The sequence below is a fragment of the Cucurbita maxima genome, unplaced genomic scaffold, assembly GCF_002738345.1.
Source record: "Cucurbita maxima cultivar Rimu unplaced genomic scaffold, Cmax_1.0 Cma_Scf00011, whole genome shotgun sequence".
In the NCBI taxonomy this organism is placed as follows: domain Eukaryota; kingdom Viridiplantae; phylum Streptophyta; class Magnoliopsida; order Cucurbitales; family Cucurbitaceae; genus Cucurbita; species Cucurbita maxima.
The window spans coordinates 947,808-966,039 of NW_019272027.1; the positions used below are offsets into that span (position 1 = coordinate 947,808).

The following is an 18,232-nucleotide window of genomic DNA, read 5'->3' on the forward strand; positions in this document are numbered from 1 at the left end:
GGGGGGGGGGGGGGGGGGGGGGTGAATGGGAAATGGGGTATGGCTGACTTAATTATCCATTTTACTTATACCAGGTTGAAGATCTTGATCTGTTAGTAGAGCATGTTGACAGTACAAATTTCAAAAGGACTTGTATCTATCTTACCAGTTCAGCAAAGTATGTCAGATCATCTTCTTGATCTCTTGTAGTTCAAATAATTGTACTTCCTTCCATTTTACTATTTTTTTAGGAGTTAATGGGCTGATGTGATGGTTCTGTTTCCAAGCTTGTCTGGGCTATTCCTTTCTTGATTAACTTCACTTTAAAGTTTTAGCTGAAGTATGACTATTATTTGTTCGGAAGAGAAAAATGAATGACTGCTTATGGCTGTGGGGCAACTGCACTTGCCATAGTTATGTTTGTTTTACCATTCTTCTAAAGAAATGGTTTTCCTCATTACTATTTGAAGTTTGATGGGTTATATTATGATATGAATAAATACGCTACATCCTATGAGAAACTTTGCAAGTTTGAGTAGGTTAATAGTAATCACAATGGGTTGGCCTAGTGATAAAAAAAAAAAAAAACGTCACGTAAATAATAAACGGCTTAAAGGAAATGAGTTCAAGCCATGGTGACCACACCTACCTACGAATTACCTTACCAACCAAATGTAGCAAGGTTAGTTGGTTATTCTACGAGAATAGTCGAGGTGTGTGCAAGCTAGCCTAAACACTCACAGATATTTAAAAAAAAAAAAAAATCAATGGTAATTCTAGGTGTGGTGGGACCTTTTTGTTTTTGGGTTTTTGGGGTTTTGGCTTGAGAGTAAAAGTAGGTTTTATAGAGGGGTTGAGAGGTTTAGTTTGTTGTTTGGTTTAATGCCTTTTGGTGTTGGTCTCCAAGGATTTTTATAAATCCAATATGCTCAGGTATTTTAGATTGGAGCTCATTTGGATGTAGTTAATTTAGGTTTTCTTTTACTCCTTTTGTTGGGCTGTCTTTTTGTATGCACTCTTGTATTATTTAATATTTTCTCGATGGAGCTCAATTTTCCATTAAAGTAGTGTTAGTTTTTCATTTTCCATTTTTTTGAATTGATCTCCTTGATTATGATATTTCACTTTGCTAACATCACAGATATCTTCCTGGACCCGATGACATGCTAGCTTTGGATATTGCATATATGATATATCTGAAATTTGAAGAATATACCAACGCACTTCAGATTGCATTGTTCCTTGACAACGTGCAGGTTTGCCCTCTATTTTAACCTTAAATTTTTTGCCCTCTATCTTCAAGCTGTGAGTATTAGTATGTTATATCATTGGAGGTATCACGTGTTATCCTTGTTTCTGGGTCAAAGATGAAGAATTTTTAACCAGCCATCTCTTGTCAAGTTCTACATAACAAGTATATTTTAACTGCTTAGTGTGTCAAAAGTCTCTAAAAGGTTTACTTTATTTTTGTTTTTAACAATTTAATATGCCTGTGGTCAGTATGTCAGGCAGATATTTCAATCCTGTGATGATGTGCAGCATAAGAAGCAATTTTCGTACATACTCGCTCGACAGGTAAATGTTGTACAATCTGTATGCTAACTGTTTTGCAATTTAATTTCGGTTCTTTGAATCGATTTTCTGAGCATTGATGTTAAACATTTTGTTTTCAATTTTATTTTATATATTGTTGTATAAAATTAATTTATTAAATTTGGACTATAATGCTTATAATGGAACTCAATCTCATAATTGTGCACGTTTTTGCCATATTTCCCTTTTTATTTCCATTGGGTTTTTAACGATGTTTGGGTGGCATACCGAATTGTATAATACATTATGGTGCATATGTACTATTCACTATCAAAAGTTGGTTTCTGATTATTTTGACGACATAAAGCATTTATGATTTATGAATGCTTGACATGACCAGTCATCAGTGACTGACTATTATCTTTTCATTTTATATCATTTAAGAGCTTCATTTTCTTTGATGTTTTCTTTGTTGCTTTTATTAACTACCAATATTTCCTTCACGTAGGGCACTTGTTTTGAGATTGATGAGGAGATGTGTGCAGATGAGAATGATAGAGAGGGATTGCAGGATATTATCAATAATGCCAAACTAAGTGAAGGTTATCTCACCCTTGCTCGTGACATTGAGGTCATGGAGCCTAAATCTCCGGAAGACATCTATAAGGTATGGTGGATATTATTCTCTTTGAATTTTTTTTTTGGGATAATGCATGATCCTTGGAAATTTTATCTTTATTTTGTTTGGGATATGAAACAAAAACATCATTAACCCAGAAGGACAAAACAGCCTAAAAGACCAGGTGAAGAGGAAACTGAGGGAACCCGGAATATATTGAAATACTAAAGTTAACAGAACTACAAGATAAACCAAGTAATTGAAGGTACTTGGACCCTCCATAATGCTTAACTTCCACCTTTCCCACTCCCTCTATTTATAACCAAATATCATAACAAAATCCCGAACTATTTACTAATATACCCTTTTAATATGTCTAATTTCCTTCTGATGACACTCCTATCGTTACCTGCCTCTAATACACACCTTGTCTTCAATGTGTGGCTACCAAATAAATAAAAAAAAAAAGCGGAAAATATGTTTTTGGTTCCTAAGATTTGAACTCAATTTCTAGTTAGTTCTTAAGTTTCAAAAACTAAAACTTTTGATCTTTCATCCTAAAGATTTGAATTATGTTTCCATTTAGTCATTGAGATTTCAAAAGGGACATGTTTGGTCCTTGAGGTTTGAAATTGGTTTCTAATTGTTCCTTGAGTATGAAATAAAAAATCAATTCATTTAAAAAATATATATCATCATAGTGTCACACCATCATTCCATTAGGTCAATGAATGTCAACTTTACTAGGGATTTATTTATTTGTTTTGTTTTTATCATTCATCATACTTATATCCACACTCTCGTTAAACTGATTTCCATCCTTTTTTCTTTTCAATATTTCAGGCACATTTACTTGATGGCAGAGCTAGTGCTGGTGCGAGTGTTGATTCAGCTAGACAAAATTTGGCTGCTACTTTCGTCAATGCTTTTGTGAATGCTGGCTTTGGTCAGGTAAAGGGTGTTCAATCAATGTGCAGAGGAAGTGGCATATTACTTTGGATCTTGATAATTTTCATTTTTTAAAGGAAAACTTTGGATCTTGTTATGATTGGTTAGTGTCATTTCAGGATAAATTAATGACAGTTACACCAGATGCATCCAGTGGCGCTTCTTCAGGAAACTGGTTATTTAAAAATAAAGAACATGGAAAGATGAGTGCTGCGGCAAGTTTGGTAAGTTGCGATTACACCATTTGTGTCATTCCATTTTGTTTAGCATCTGGCTTTGTCTTATCATTTATCATCACGACGGCAGGGTATGATTTTGCTTTGGGACGTGGATGCTGGACTTTCTCAAATTGACAAATTTTTGCACAGCAATGATAACTATGTTATTGCTGGTGCATTGCTGGGAGTTGGTATTGTCAATAGCGCTATCAAGCATGATTGTGATCCTGTGAGACTTTCTTCTTTATTGTGCAGAATCTTGGAATCCATTTCATTTTCTGAACCTTGTCTTTCCTGTTTCCAGGCATTGGCACTTTTAATAGAATATGTTGACAAAGAAGATGCATCAACCCGAATAGGAGCAATAATGGGGTTAGGCATTACGTATGCCGGAACTCAAAATGAGCAGGTTTGTTTGTAGGTTTTGTGTCTGTCCGATCAATCAATTAGCCTTTTGGTAATCTCCTTTTTCCCACTGTAAGTGCTGCTTTGGGATTTCTACTTCTAATTGCACAACTTATATGTGGTTTCTGAAGTCTGACATTTTCCCATTAATTCAGTTAAATGATTAAAATATATTAGTATTAACATATTTATATAATATATTTTTAATGTAACAAGTTTTGGTACGGGATAATCTTGTGTATGTTTTGGCAGGTCAATGATTCTTTCCCATTCCTGATTGATACCTTTGTTGTATATTCTTTCAGTTACGGCGAAAACTGACCCCTATATTAAATGATTCAAGAGCTTCACTTGATGTGATTGCGTTCACATCACTCTCATTGGGCTTAATATATCTTGGCTCCTGTAATGAGGAGGTTGCTCAAGCAATTATATTTGCTCTAATGGATCGAAGTGAGTCTGAATTGGGGGATGCTTTAGGTCGCCTTCTACCACTTAGTCTTGGTCTTCTATACCTTGGAAAGCAGGTGCACCAGCATTCTGCTGTGAATACATTATCTGTAGTAATCATGATTACTTTTCTGTTTGTAAGATTTGATCTTCCACTGAGGCTTTTGGCATCATGCATTTTGAAGAAATTTAGGCTTCCCTTATGTATTTTCGTTCTCTTGGTTCTAACAGGAAAGTGTGGAGGCCACAGCTGAAGTTTCCAAGACATTTAATGAGAAAATTAGAAAATATTGCGATATGACATTGCTCTCCTGTGCATATGCAGGAACAGGGAATGTACTCAAGGTCTGCAGTCTAGTTTATAAATTTATAAACACATTGCACCAGGAATAAAATTTAGGTGTCTATTTCTTTCCCCATTTAGGTTCAAAACCTTCTTGGTCATTGTTCTCAACATCTTGAGAAGGGTGAATCCCACCAAGGAGCTGCTGTGCTTGGAATTGCAATGGTGGCAATGGCTGAAGAATTGGGTTTGGAGATGGCAATTCGTTCATTAGAGCATCTTTTGCAGTATGGGGAGCAAAATATTCGTCGTGCTGTTCCCTTGGCTCTTGGTCTCCTTTGCATCTCAAACCCCAAGGTCAGTGGGATGTGTTCTTTGAGGAGTCTGTTATGCTTTGATCTATTCTTTAATTTCTGATTTCTACAAAAATGTTTTCCAACCAAAAAGTAGTGGGGAAAAAGATAGTAAATGCATGGGTCAAGGGCTCTATAATTTCATGAAAATAGTTAATAGTAAGGTTTAAATTATGCTGCAAAGGCTCTTACATAGAAAAGTATACTGTAAACGCCCCCTTACAGCAAAACATGCTGCAAACACTCCTAATGTAGAGAAGTAAGCTACAAATTCCCACTACTTATAGGGATGCTCTATTGAGCTAAGCGAAGTTTTCTTGGTGAGTTGGTTCTGAATGCTAACGCTCTGATGCTGAATATAATTGGATGATTGGATGATTTGACCAGGTTAATGTAATGGACACATTAAGCAGATTGAGCCATGATACAGATTCCGAAGTAGCGATGGTGAGAGCCAAGTTTTTTTCTTTTTTCTTTTTTAATTGTTAAATTTAATGTCTGTTACTTTTGTTGATGTTCTAAGTTAAAGTTCTTATATGGATGTCACAGGCAGCGGTAATCTCCTTAGGTTTGATCGGTGCGGGAACCAATAATGCAAGAATAGCTGGCATGCTTCGAAATCTTTCGAGTTATTACTACAAAGACGCGAGCCTTCTTTTCTGTGTAATGACACACACTTGTGCAATTTTCCATTTTGGAATTCTCTTTCTAAGTTGTGTGAAAAATTATTGTCTGATCCCTCTACTTTGTAAATGTTTTTAGGTCAGGATTGCCCAAGGGCTTGTACATTTGGGAAAGGGCCTGTTAACTCTTAATCCTTATCATTCCGACAGATTCTTATTAGCACCGTAAATGATTGCTCTGCTGAGAATCCTATTTCCATTAGTTTTAACTTTTCGACATAGTTTTATGATCTATCGTCTTGTTTTCAATCATATGTACTCTTCATTGCAGGACCGCGCTTGCAGGATTAATAATTACTTTGCACGCATGTCTTGATATGAAGGCCATTATCCTGGGGAAGTATCATTATGTGCTCTACTACCTTGTCTTGGCAATGCAGGTCAGTTTTGGTTGATTCACTCTTGTCTTACTGTTTTCCTGGGTTTATATCGTTCCCCCTTCTGATCGTTAAGTATAATATGCCCGACAGCCGCGAATGCTGTTGACCGTGGATGAGAATCTTAAGCCTCTTTCCGTACCTGTTCGGGTGGGTCAGGCCGTTGATGTTGTTGGACAGGCTGGTCGTCCAAAGACGATCACTGGTTTTCAAACTCACTCAACTCCAGTTCTTCTTGCTGCTGGTGACAGGGCAGAACTGGCCACTGAGAAGTACTAGAATTGTCCATTTAGTCTGTGTAACTGCCTTTTCGACTAGTCACGAGCTAACTCTAGCTTTCTTTCTTCAGGTACATCCCTCTTTCGCCGATCCTAGAAGGGTTTGTCGTTTTACAGGAGAACCCAGAATACGGAGAAGAACAGTAGCAAGCCATTGTAAGTAAAGGAATGGATAAGTCATTACTGCTTGATGATATGAGTTCTAACCAGGATGTCGGTGGACGGCGAAAACTCGTGCTCGAGTTACACGCTCGTCTTAATCTCACCCAAGCAGTGCATTGTTAAGCTTTGATGAACAGCCATGAGCTGGAAAGATGATATGTGTGCGCGAATTGATCAAGTTATATATTTCATGGCTAAGATATTTAGTTGCTCCCACCGACTATAGGGATCTTTTTGTATTGATTTTGAGATTTGAATCTCTCCATTTGGTTACTCTAATTTGAGACGATGATCTTGAATCCCACCTTGGAATGGTATAAAGATTATTGATTTTCCTTGTTTTGGCTGTGCTTCTTGTTCTTCCCCACCAACAATCAAAGTTTACTAAGGGGACTCGAGTAGTGTACCGTGAGACGGAAGATTTTCTTTCGGAAGAAATCCGATTCGAAACTATTATGTCTACGGTTTAATATTGGAATGATTTAAGAGGTTCTTCTCGACTTTCTTTCCACAAAGAATTCGAAATGCCTTGAATTTTTTAGAATAAGTTCGGGTCTACTGGCAATGACTCAAAGTATTAATAAATTAAAGTTATTATTCGAGTCAAGATAAATTAAAATGTTATACGTAGTGGTGATTTATCGAAGTATGAAAAACATTTTTGTAGGGGTGACTTTATTTTTAATGAAATTGTTAGGATGAATTATTTTTTTGTTCATTATATTTAATTATTATTTGTCTATGCTCATATTTGCAACGACATGTTAATGGTACTTGATATGTCGACCAACAGATATCGAGAAGCCTTTTTGTCCCGTCTCTGCCTTCTATTTCAATCTTTATCATTGTGAAAATTTTCATTTATTTTTGTAGGAATCGAGTTCTTCAGGAAAAAAAAATCGGGTTGGTTTAAATATTACTTTTAAATAATTTTTTAATATATATTTAATATAATTTCTTTTTAAAATGTATAATTTTATAATTAAATAATTTTAAATATATAATTTCTATTTAAAATGTATAATATTATAATTAAATAATATAATATAATAACTAATATTATTTCTAAAAATAAAAATTTATTATCATAATATATTATCCAAATCAGTTCAGGGTTTAATGTCTTCTTCTGCTCCATCCCTATTAGGGTTTTTCTCTCAGTCTTCTTCTGTCCTCCCTTGCATCCTTTCGAAAATACTTGACCGTGCAGTTTTGAGTTTTGTTTCTCAAGAATGAAGGTCAAGGTAATATCCCGCTCCACTGATGAATTCACTCGAGAACGAAGCCAAGACCTTCAGGTGATTAATCGACGCGAACTTTTTTTTTTTTTTTCGTTTGTTGAATTTATTTCTTGCTACATGAATTGACATCGTGTTACTTGCATTAGAGGGTATTTCGGAACTTCGACCCCAATCTCCGAACGCAAGAGAAGGCGGTTGAGTATGTTCGTGCTATTAATGCCGCGAAATTGGACAGGGTAAAGCTATGATTTGAAACTATTGTTTCAGTCAGCTGTTTTGTCGAGCAATTTCGAATTTTTTTTAAATTGTCTTTTTCTTTCTGTGTTTTAGATGTTTGCAAAACCATTTATAGGAGCAATGGATGGGCATTTAGACGCTGTTTCATGTATGGCAAAGAATCCTAATCATTTGAAAGGGATATTTTCCGGTTCGATGGATGGAGGTAAAATTTTCAATATTCCAGCTGCTAGGCTAATGATTTGATGTTTTTAGTCTCTTCTTCTTCTGATGGTGTTTGTAAAGTTGGCAGAGGTTAGGTTGGAAGATTTTAGAAAATTTCCTCCCTTGTGTGTTCGTTTGTTAAAATCTTGTGGGTTTTTTGGTAAACCTCTCATTGAACTGTACAGTTGTTGGAACCTTATACTAGAATCTTCAATTTTAATTTGCAGTAGCTTGTTATTTTCTATTTCCAGCATTGAGATTTTCTTTATATAGTGTAGTGATCTCCATTGATAAATTTTAATTTGAAGAAGTTTAGTAATCTCCATCGATTAATTGTACTGCACTACTCTTGCTGCATTCAAACAATGATATAATTTGTCATGCATCGTAGTTGTTTTATATATGACTTTATCTTTGCTTTGTTTTATTTTTGTTTTTGTCTACAGATATTCGCCTATGGGATATTGCTAACAGGTAATGTGATGCTTCCCACCTTTGGGTGTTTGAAATTTTGTTTTTATAGTGACCCAAAAATTTAAAAGATAGATATAGCACCTTAATTAAAAATCTAAATATAAATGCTAACCTGTATACAATATAGGCGAACGGTTTGTCAGTTTCCTGGACATCAAGGTGCTGTTCGAGGCTTGACTTCATCTTCAGATGGACGCATCTTGATATCATGTGGAACAGATTGCACGTAAGTCACCATTATTATATTCTATGTCTTTAGAATGTTACACTGTTGTAATTTTCTACCTGGGGACCAAACTTTGTTTGTTTGTTTTAGTGTCAGGCTATGGAATATCCCAATTCCCACTCTGAATTCTTATGAAACTTCAAACAATTCATCTGAGGTGCGTTAGAATTATCTACACGTTGCATTGAAGAATTTTTTTGTACTATTACCGACTGACATCTTGAAAATCATACATTCAGCCTCTGGCAGTTTATGTTTGGAAGAATGCTTTCTGGTGAGTTTTAAATTTTAGAAAGTTTTTTCTTTCCTTCTTTCGATCCAAGTTATCCTTTTATTTGAGCCAAAATTTTTATTTATAGGGCTGTTGATCATCAATGGGATGGAAATCTTTTTGCCACTGCTGGTGCTCAACTAAATATCTGGGATCACAACAGGTATCCATCGCCATTCATTTAATTCATTACTTTCCTTTATTCTTGTTATATATTGAGGATATTTTCAAATTTTGTTATAGGTCTCAACCAGTGAGCAGTTTTGAGTGGGGAACAGACTCGGTTATCTCTGTTCGTTTCAATCCTGGAGAACCCAATGTCCTCGCAACATCAGCTAGGTATGCATGATCAGTCGTGGCCTAACTGCCATTCTTTATTTGTATGAGCACAGATGCCAGTTTACTTAATAATGGTCTATGCGTAATGCTTGTTATGCACTTTTTAATTTGCACTAGGTCTATTCTTTCTCTATCTCCTGCTGTTTAAGGCAATAATCTTTTTCATTCTTTCTGGAACTGAAACATCAAATTCTTAACCGTAAACAAATTTTAAACTAGTAAGTTCTGTGCATTTTTAGCTGGATTAAAAGTTACATTTGGTAGTTTTTCTTTATGTTTATCTTACTTTCCCATGTCTGGAAACTGTAAATATTCAATTAAAAAGTTGTTCCTTTTTGTGCTTTGTTTAATAGTTACTATTGATATTTTGAGGCATTCATGCAAATACATCTTTTCTTTTCCCTCTGTTACTACCCCAAGGTCAACAACATCAGATTTTATGGATGATTGAAGTTTTGTGGTGACTAAATATATGTAATTCATCTTCCTTTGTGAAGTAGTGTGAATTTGAAATTTTGAACTAGCTCTATCAGAAAAAACAGGACAGATATGGAGCTAGTAATGATATTAGATCCGGTAGAATTTTCTGTGTTGCTAATTTGTGTACTTTCAGAAAATTTTCAACTTTGTATGATAATAATTGTTTTATCCCTCCATGTTGTTCTTTGTCTTGTCTTGTAGTGATCGAAGCATTACATTGTATGATTTGCGCATGTCATCCCCTGTAAGGAAAATAATTATGCAGGTATGATAGTGGTGGTTAGTCAAAGGAGTTCCTTCTTTAGGAAAACGATCTTTTATTATGTTTCTTGTATTATTATGGTTACCTTTCTTTTGACAGACGAAGACAAATTCCATTTGTTGGAATCCAAGGGAGCCAATGAACTTCACTGCTGTAAGCATTTTAAGATTTCTTATTCCTTGAAGTTGTTGTCTTGGCTTTTTGGCTCATACTACTTACATCCTTGTGCATTCATTATGATTAATCAAATCTTCTTTGCTCTAATGTATATTAAATAGTTTAAAGCATACATCATTATTGAATTTTCTAATTAGTCTAGACTTTTTAATGTTATCTATATTTCTTAGCCATCTAGTATGTATGAAATTGTTCTTCGTTCCTGTCAGCATGCCACCTCTTATGTTATGAATTGCAGGCAAATGAAGACTGTAACTGTTATAGCTACGATTCTAGAAGACTAGACGAGGCAAAATGTGTGCACAGAGATCATGTATCTGCTGTGTAAGATACTGACTTGTGATTTTTATTTATAAGAATTAGAGTGCCACTCCTAATCTTCATTCTTTATTAAAACCCATCTGAAGATTCATCTTTTTGTTTTCAGAATGGATATTGATTTTTCACCGAGTGGTCGAGAATTTGTTACTGGCTCATATGATAGAACAGTGAGTTCTAGCCCCCGATTATTTTCAGCCATTTATATCTTGTTTTCTAAGATATGTTATTGAACTTGTCATGTATTACTTCTGCAGATAAGAATTTTCCCGTATAACGGGGGTCACAGCCGCGAGATTTATCATACCAAAAGAATGCAAAGGTTTGCTTATGATTCTAGCTTTTGCTTCATATTCATTATTTATAGGTTTATTATTTGATGATAGTCTTCCAATGTACTACTAGTTTCAATACTTGAGCGATTGCTCAAATATGAACAGCAACTGATTCTTTTGCGCTGATGTTACTCTCTCCTTTTTGGTATTTGTAGGGTCTTCTGTGTCAGGTTCAGCTGTGATGCAAGCTATGTAATATCAGGGAGTGACGACACCAACCTTCGGCTTTGGAAGGCTAAAGCATCTGAACAATTAGGAGTTGTAAGAAATCTTCTCTGTATTTTTTCTCTGTTCTGCACTTGTTCGATCTGGATGCGTTTATTTTTCAGTTTCTCTTTTAATAAAATACCCAATATTTTTACCAAAAGAACTAATTCATCAACTTTATTCTATAAAAGCTTGCATGAAAACTACTGTCTTGATCAGGTGGAACATGATGTTAGTCTAAAGTGATAGTATTTCATAATTTTTGATGTTGTAATGGTTAATGTTTGTAATAACAGTTGATAGAAGCCATGATTTGCTTTTAAATTGAATTAATGGTGCTGCAGCTTCTTCCAAGGGAGAAGAGAAAGCATGAATATCAAGAGGCTGTTAAGAATCGTTATAAACATCTTCCCGAGGTTAAGCGCATTGTGAGGTAAGAATCGTGTCGACATTAATTATCTGTTTTCCTACCTGCATCCGATATTTCCATGAGCATGTGTATGCATAACATACACCCAGATTTAATTGGTTTCTGTTTTACTAGTTGAAGGGGGATTCCTCATCTCCCTTTTTCTGTTGTAAAGTGCCATTTCCTACGCTGTACTCGGGTAATAAACTGTATTAGATAGGGGTTATGAAACTACGATTTTTGGTTCGTTATCGCAGGCATAGGCATTTACCTAAACCAATATTCAAAGCTGCTGCCCTCCGTCACACTATTGTCGATGCCGAACGAAAGAAGGCTGAGAGGAGGAAAGCTCACAGCGCTCCTGGGAGCATTTCAACTGTACCACTCCGTAGAAGAAGAATTATCAAAGAAGTTGAGTAAACTAACTACGAACCAGGAGAGGGGAGGGGACATTGCTGGTTGCTTGCCAGTTATTAGAAACTCGTGAGCTTGGAAGGATTGATCGGTAAGTTTCTAAACATTATGATTCAGGCATCAGTAGTTCTCAAGAATTTTCCAACACCCTGCCCTCATCCCATGCTTTCGACCGACAGTTGAATGAGCGTAGGAGTGAAAATTTTGCCGTGTTGTACAAATTCTTGATTGTCGATCGAGTAGCTCGACGTCTTGCTAAACTATACCAAAGTAACCTTTGGCTTTCAGCTTGTTTAGCTTTATGAATGTGTTAAACCTCATCAAATTTTAATTCTTTAATCATATTTAGTCTCTGTAATACCCAACACAGACGATGTCGATTGGCTTTAGTTTCGACTTCCCAATGATCAATACAAATTACATATCAGCACGTCGTTATATGCGAAACTCTTATATATTGCTGTTATGTATAGAGCTCCTTCTAGTGCCTAGATTTAGACCAAAACTTTCGTATGTTATTCGTGAATTATAGTATAGTTTTAAATAAGAATATATTGTAAAATACCATTCAAAATTTAATGACAGGTTATAAAAATAAGTAAAATTAGAGGTGATATCGAGAAAATAAATAAATAAAATGTGAAAATTTGACCATCTTTCTTATAAATGTTAAAACGATTAAGTTTCTAAACAATATATTACAAGTTACTTTTGTTCTTTTCCATTTAAATTTTATAATAAACTAATTTAATCTTAAAAAGAAAAAACAAAAAAAGGGAAAGAAATGAAAAACCCCCAAATTTCTCGGGACGCGGCGGCTGGGTTGGACAATGAATGCCCCAGTCCAAGACGGGAGCTCTGTTCGTTGTGGCTTGCACAGAATTTCTCGCCGCATTCTCATATTTGCCGATGGCCATTTTGCGATCCTCCTCCGACAAGGCTACGGCTCTTCTGAGTGCCGGAGGCAGAGCGGGCTCGGCTCGTTCAACACTTCGCATTTCTTCCAAACGATTTTCTCTGTGTGCTGTGAGGTAATTTCCTCAACGGCATTCGATTTCGACGAAGTTTGCTCAAACTAAATTAGCTATAAAAACTGTGTGAGTTGAGATAAGTGCAATAAGACATAAGTTAAGAACTAACGGTGATGTTATAAGGATTAGGGAAGACCTTGTAATACCGAGAAAAGAAGAGTTTAGGACCCAAAGAACCTACCTTGTACAAGAAGGAACAAAAGGAACATCTAAGATAGGACTTTGAAGGAACAACATTGATTATGTCTCGACTTGTTGACTATAAATATGATAAGCTTTACGATATAAGAAAACACAAGGACGACCAAGGAAAACTTGTTAATCTCAACAAAGGATGTTGACGAGACAATTAAAATGATCAAATGTCGGAACTAAAAGATATCTTAAGGCATAAGTTAAGAACTAAAGTCCACTAGGGCTGATTGTAAGGATTATATACGGCCAATGGATGTTATAAGGATTAAGAAAGGCCTTATAATACCGAGAAAATAAGAATTAAGACCCAAAGAACCCGCCTTGTACAAGACGGAACAAAAGGAACATCTAAGCTACGACCTTGATGGAATAACATTGATTATGTTAAGACTTAAAACATTATTAAGAACTAAAGGCCACTAGGGCTCATGATAAGGATATTGGAAAACCGAGTGATGTTATAAGGATTAAGGAAGGCCTTGTAATATCGAGAAAAGAGGAATTTAAAACCCAAAGAACTCGCCTTGTACAAGACAGAATAAAAGGAACATCTCAACTATGACCTTGATGGAACAACGTTAATTATGTTAAGGAACAAAGGATATTGAGAGGACGTTCTAAAGGAACAAAGGTCGGAACAAGTACATGACTTAAGACATAAGGTAAGAACTAAAAGCCACAAGGATTGATTATAAGGATTATGGACAACTAATGGATGTTACAAGGATTAAGGATGGTCTTGTTATACCGAGAAAAGAATAATTTAAGTCCCAAAGAACCCACCTTGTACAAGAAAGAAGAAAAGGAACATCTAATATAGGACCTTGAAGGAACAACGTTTATTATGTCTCGACTTGTTGAACATAAATATGATAAGCTTTACGATACAAGAAAACACAAGGACGACCAAGAAAAACTTGTTAATCTCAACAAAGGATGTTGCTGAAACAATCAAAGCGATCAAATGTCGGAACTAAAAAATATCTTAAGGCATAAGTTAAGAGCTAAAGGCCACAAGGGTTGATTATAAGGATTATGGACAGCCAATGGATGTTATAAGGATTAAGGAAGGGCTTATAATACCGAGAAATTAAGACCGAAAGAACCCGCGTTGTACAAAACGGAACAAAAAGAACATCTAAGCTACGACCTTGATGGAACAACATTGATTATGTTAAGACTTAAAACATCATTTAAAACTAAAGGCCACAAGGGCTCATTATAAGGATTATGGACAACCAAGGGATGTTGTAAGGATTAAGGAAGGCCATGTAATACCGAGAAAAGAAGAATTTAAAACCCAAAGAACTCGCTTGTACATGACGGAATAAAATGAACATCTAAGCTATGACGTTGATGGAACAATGTTGATTATGTTAAGACTTATGACATAATTTAAGAACTAAATGTCACAAGGGCTGATTATAAGGATTCTGGATGGCTAAGGGTAGCTACAAGGATTAAGGAAGGTCTTTTAGTACTCAGAAAAGAAGAACTTAAGACACAAAAAGTCCACCTTGTGTAAGATGGAACGAAAGGAACATCTATATATGAATTAGAAGGAACAACGTTCATTATGTCAAGCCTTGTTGAATATAAAGTCTAAAAGCTCTAAGATATAAGGAAACAATTGCAACAAAGGATGTTAAGACGATAGTTATAAAAGGAACAAATGTCAGTACAAGTAGATACATGACTTACGACATAAGGTAAGAACTAAAGGCCACAATGACAGATTATAGGGACAATGGGGAGAAGTTCAAACCTATAAAAAGACCTTAAAAAACTTGAAAATAGTGCTAAGGACAAGTACCCTTAGGCAAGATAAGAACGGTTAACTTTCGGGGATGAAAGTTCTTAAGAGGGGAGGTTTTGAAAGACCCCAAATAAGATTAAGACACCTAGTAGGTTTAAGGAGTCCAAAAAAGGTTTAAGGGATCCAAGAAAATGATCAATGGAGTCATAAGAATGGAAAAGTTTTGGAAAAAAAAAATATAATAAGCATAAAATGCAAAAATGATAGGGTACCACACCCATTGTCCACTTACCATATAGTCTTTAATTAAGTATTCAAGAGTTGAAGTTGACCGAAACAAGTTTCCCTAATTCAAGTTTCATGGCCCATGGAGGAAAGTTTGAATTTCCAATTGAACCGGTAACATCAGTCGAAAATGTGACCTTCCCTTGTTTTCCTTAAACCCGTCCAGATTGGTTCTCATGAAGTTCTTTTTAGTTCCTGAAAATAGACTAAAAAGTTGACCTACCAAAAAAAATCAGGAACAATTTGGATATGGAAAGTTCGAGAATCAAGAACTTGACCGTCAATGATGAGGTAAGTAGCCACTTCGGGTTTTTCTCAAGTTATACTTATAGGAATCCATAGGTGAAATATGATTTAATGGAATATGGAAGAAATAGGTCAAGAATCGAAAGTGATAACCTAAACCAAAGTTTTTCTCAAAAATCAAGTCGTTAAAATAACTCTCTAAATAGACTTCCCTGCTCATGATCTTTTAATAGAAGGCTTATAAGATGACATGTTAAGGAGAATAAGTGCAAAATTACCAAAATGCCCCTATATGCATTAATGTTGATTTATGAACCAAATGAACTCTAGATGACCTAAGATTTTATATATGGCTTATTGGTTATGCAAAATTCCAAAGTCATTGAGCACGTTTAGGGGTTAAATAAAGAATGAAGGGTAAAATTTTCACATTGCCCCTAGGATAACCAAGCCCTAAGCTCACAGAGACTTAAAGACATAAAGACATGAAATGTGATAAAGAACTCATACATGGTATTGAAAGGGTTAGACTATGTTTGAGGTATGAACCAAGGTTCAAGTAGTAAAAGACTAGAATACCCCTAATGACCTTCTGATAAGAATTCATGAGGCCCAAGAGTTATGTTATGACATATATGATGTTATGAATAACAATTGCTCATAAGGACAATAAGGTGACACGAATAAAGACATAAGCTCACCAAGACTTGAATAAAAACATGAAATGTCATAAAGAATTCAGACATGGTATTGAAAGGATTAGAATATGTTTGAGGTATGAACCATGATTCAAGTAGTAAAAGACTAAAATACCCCTAATGACCTCCTTATAAGAATTCATGAGGCTCAAGGGTTATGTTATGACATGTTTGATGTTATGAATAACTTATGCACATGAGGACAATATGACAACATGAATGAAGTTAGGGTGTGTTACAAACATGCATTACTATCGGTTAGCCCTTAAATTTCAAGTAATCAAGATCCTAAGGCCATGAATCTAGTAAGTAAGCTTTAGACTTGCCCTTAATTTTCAAGTAATTGGGATGCTACTATAAGGTCATGAATCAAGCAAGTAAGCTTGAGGTTAGCCCTTCATTTTCATGTAATCGGTATGTTACCTGAAGACCATGAATCAAACTAAGTAAACATGCTTTAGGTTATCTCTTGATTTTTAAGTAATTAGGATGCTACCCTAATGCCACGAATCAAGTAAGTAAGAAAGTTTTAGGTTAGCTCTTGACTATTCCCTAAACCAAATCAGCAGTTGAGTAGCAAGAAAAATAAATTTTACTGCTGATCAATAAGCCAATTCACTGTGATTACAGTAGAATTTATGAGGCTTTGACGTAAAAACTCATTCTATTAAGGAATGTATCACAAAATAATAGTGAAAGTCAGAGAGGATCCTACTAATACACTAAGTTGTGAATGATTCGATAGCGAGAGCATATAGGAGTGAGCATGCACAAATATATATAAAATAAACATGTATACCGAGTCAATCTACCAATGAATACAGACCAAAACATAAAACCAAAACAAAAACAGCCCTAAGTTTCAAATCTTTCTAACATTGCCAAAGAATTTCCTTGTATTGCTCACATCACAAGTTGGTTTGCATTCATCTTTCTGTCTATAAACTCTGTAACAAAGATGGTTTTCAATCTACAAAGCTTGAGTGTCACATCCTAGTTTTATGCTCCCAAGTTCTTTGACACTTGTAGCCTAAAAAAACGCCATTGTTTTGTACAGATTGATTATTCGACTCCTTATAGAGATCTTGCTGACCTGATTATTTATAAAGAAAGATACCAAAGAACATAATGACCAGGGAAATTAATTTTTTAAGAAATGCATAGATGACAATTGAGTTTTTTGAGTTATCTGGGAAGTGTCGAAAAAGAGAGAGAGAAAATGAGGCCTTTTGGAAGAACCAAAAGCAAAGCCACGAGAGCTTTATGCTTAAAGTGGACAATATCATACCATTGTGGAAGTCGTGGACAATATCATACCTTAACTTAGTCATGTCAATAGAATCCTCAAATAACGAACAAAGAAGTTGTGAGGCTCGAAGGTGTAGTCAAAAGTGACAAGTGTTGAGCAAATAATGTACTTTATTCGAGGGCTCCAGAGAAAAGAGTCGAATCTCGATTAAGGGGAGGCTGTTCGAGGACTCCATAGGCCTTAGGGGAGGCTCTATGGTGTACTTTGTTTGAGAGAGGAGTAGTCCCACATTGACTAATTAAGAGGAAGATCATAGGTTCATAAACAAGGAATCCTATCTCCATTGGCATAAGGCCTTTTGAGAAAACCAAAAGCAAAACCATGAGAGCTTAGGTTCAAAGTGGACAATATCATACCATTGTGAGGGTTCTGGTTCCTTTCAAACCCAATTTGCATCATTCTCAGTTTGTTAATAATGCGTGAAATCTGTAGATGTTTATGTGTTACAAGCTTTAAGATAACATATTTTTCTTGATTTAAGTACAGAACATTCTCATATCTATGAACACCAACATAGGTTCTTGTTTATTGAACTCATTTGACAAAGCTTTATGTTTGTGTTGGCCAAGAAATTCCAGTATTTAGATATAAAAATACCGCTTTTAGACGTTGTCTGCATCAGATAATGAGATTGGTTTGGTTTTTTTCCATGTTTTCTAAGGCTTCTCCAACTTCTTCAGTGTAATCTGGAACCATTAGCCATAGAGATTAAACTATTCACAGTAGGAGACATAGCTGATGTGTTTGAGCGGAGATCCTAGAAGTGGTAGCTTCAACTGATAGTGGCCTTCTTTAAGTACCTCATGTAGCATTACTTCCCTTGTTGCCTT

The 18,232-nt window shown here is 35.4% G+C and overlaps 2 protein-coding genes across 2 annotated transcripts in view; both read left to right on the forward strand.

Moving 5' to 3' along the window:
• Window positions 1-6,634, forward strand: part of LOC111485939 (26S proteasome non-ATPase regulatory subunit 2 homolog A-like) — an 8,941-nt gene extending 2,307 nt beyond the window's left edge. Inside the window, exons 9-25 of the mRNA XM_023132915.1 lie at window positions 75-157; window positions 1,121-1,235; window positions 1,480-1,554; window positions 2,021-2,179; window positions 2,975-3,082; window positions 3,199-3,303; window positions 3,386-3,526; window positions 3,602-3,706; window positions 4,008-4,229; window positions 4,384-4,497; window positions 4,577-4,792; window positions 5,176-5,235; window positions 5,338-5,451; window positions 5,551-5,636; window positions 5,743-5,851; window positions 5,942-6,120; window positions 6,198-6,634. Coding sequence (XP_022988683.1) covers window positions 75-157; window positions 1,121-1,235; window positions 1,480-1,554; window positions 2,021-2,179; window positions 2,975-3,082; window positions 3,199-3,303; window positions 3,386-3,526; window positions 3,602-3,706; window positions 4,008-4,229; window positions 4,384-4,497; window positions 4,577-4,792; window positions 5,176-5,235; window positions 5,338-5,451; window positions 5,551-5,636; window positions 5,743-5,851; window positions 5,942-6,120; window positions 6,198-6,273 — 2,067 coding nt within the window. The 3' untranslated portion in view covers window positions 6,274-6,634. The remainder of the gene's footprint in view (window positions 1-74; window positions 158-1,120; window positions 1,236-1,479; window positions 1,555-2,020; window positions 2,180-2,974; window positions 3,083-3,198; window positions 3,304-3,385; window positions 3,527-3,601; window positions 3,707-4,007; window positions 4,230-4,383; window positions 4,498-4,576; window positions 4,793-5,175; window positions 5,236-5,337; window positions 5,452-5,550; window positions 5,637-5,742; window positions 5,852-5,941; window positions 6,121-6,197) is intronic.
• A 758-nt stretch (window positions 6,635-7,392) lies between these two features.
• LOC111486015 (DDB1- and CUL4-associated factor 13-like) lies at window positions 7,393-12,320 on the forward strand. Its single transcript, XM_023133007.1, has 18 exons — window positions 7,393-7,474; window positions 7,511-7,586; window positions 7,676-7,765; window positions 7,860-7,971; window positions 8,417-8,444; window positions 8,572-8,670; window positions 8,761-8,827; window positions 8,910-8,944; window positions 9,030-9,104; window positions 9,185-9,280; window positions 9,962-10,025; window positions 10,122-10,175; window positions 10,438-10,523; window positions 10,627-10,687; window positions 10,775-10,839; window positions 11,008-11,113; window positions 11,404-11,492; window positions 11,726-12,320. Exons 2-18 carry the CDS (start codon window positions 7,521-7,523, stop codon window positions 11,886-11,888), a joined length of 1,356 nt encoding a protein of 451 aa, XP_022988775.1. The 5' UTR covers window positions 7,393-7,474; window positions 7,511-7,520; the 3' UTR covers window positions 11,889-12,320.
• The last annotated feature ends 5,912 nt before the right edge of the window (window positions 12,321-18,232 follow it).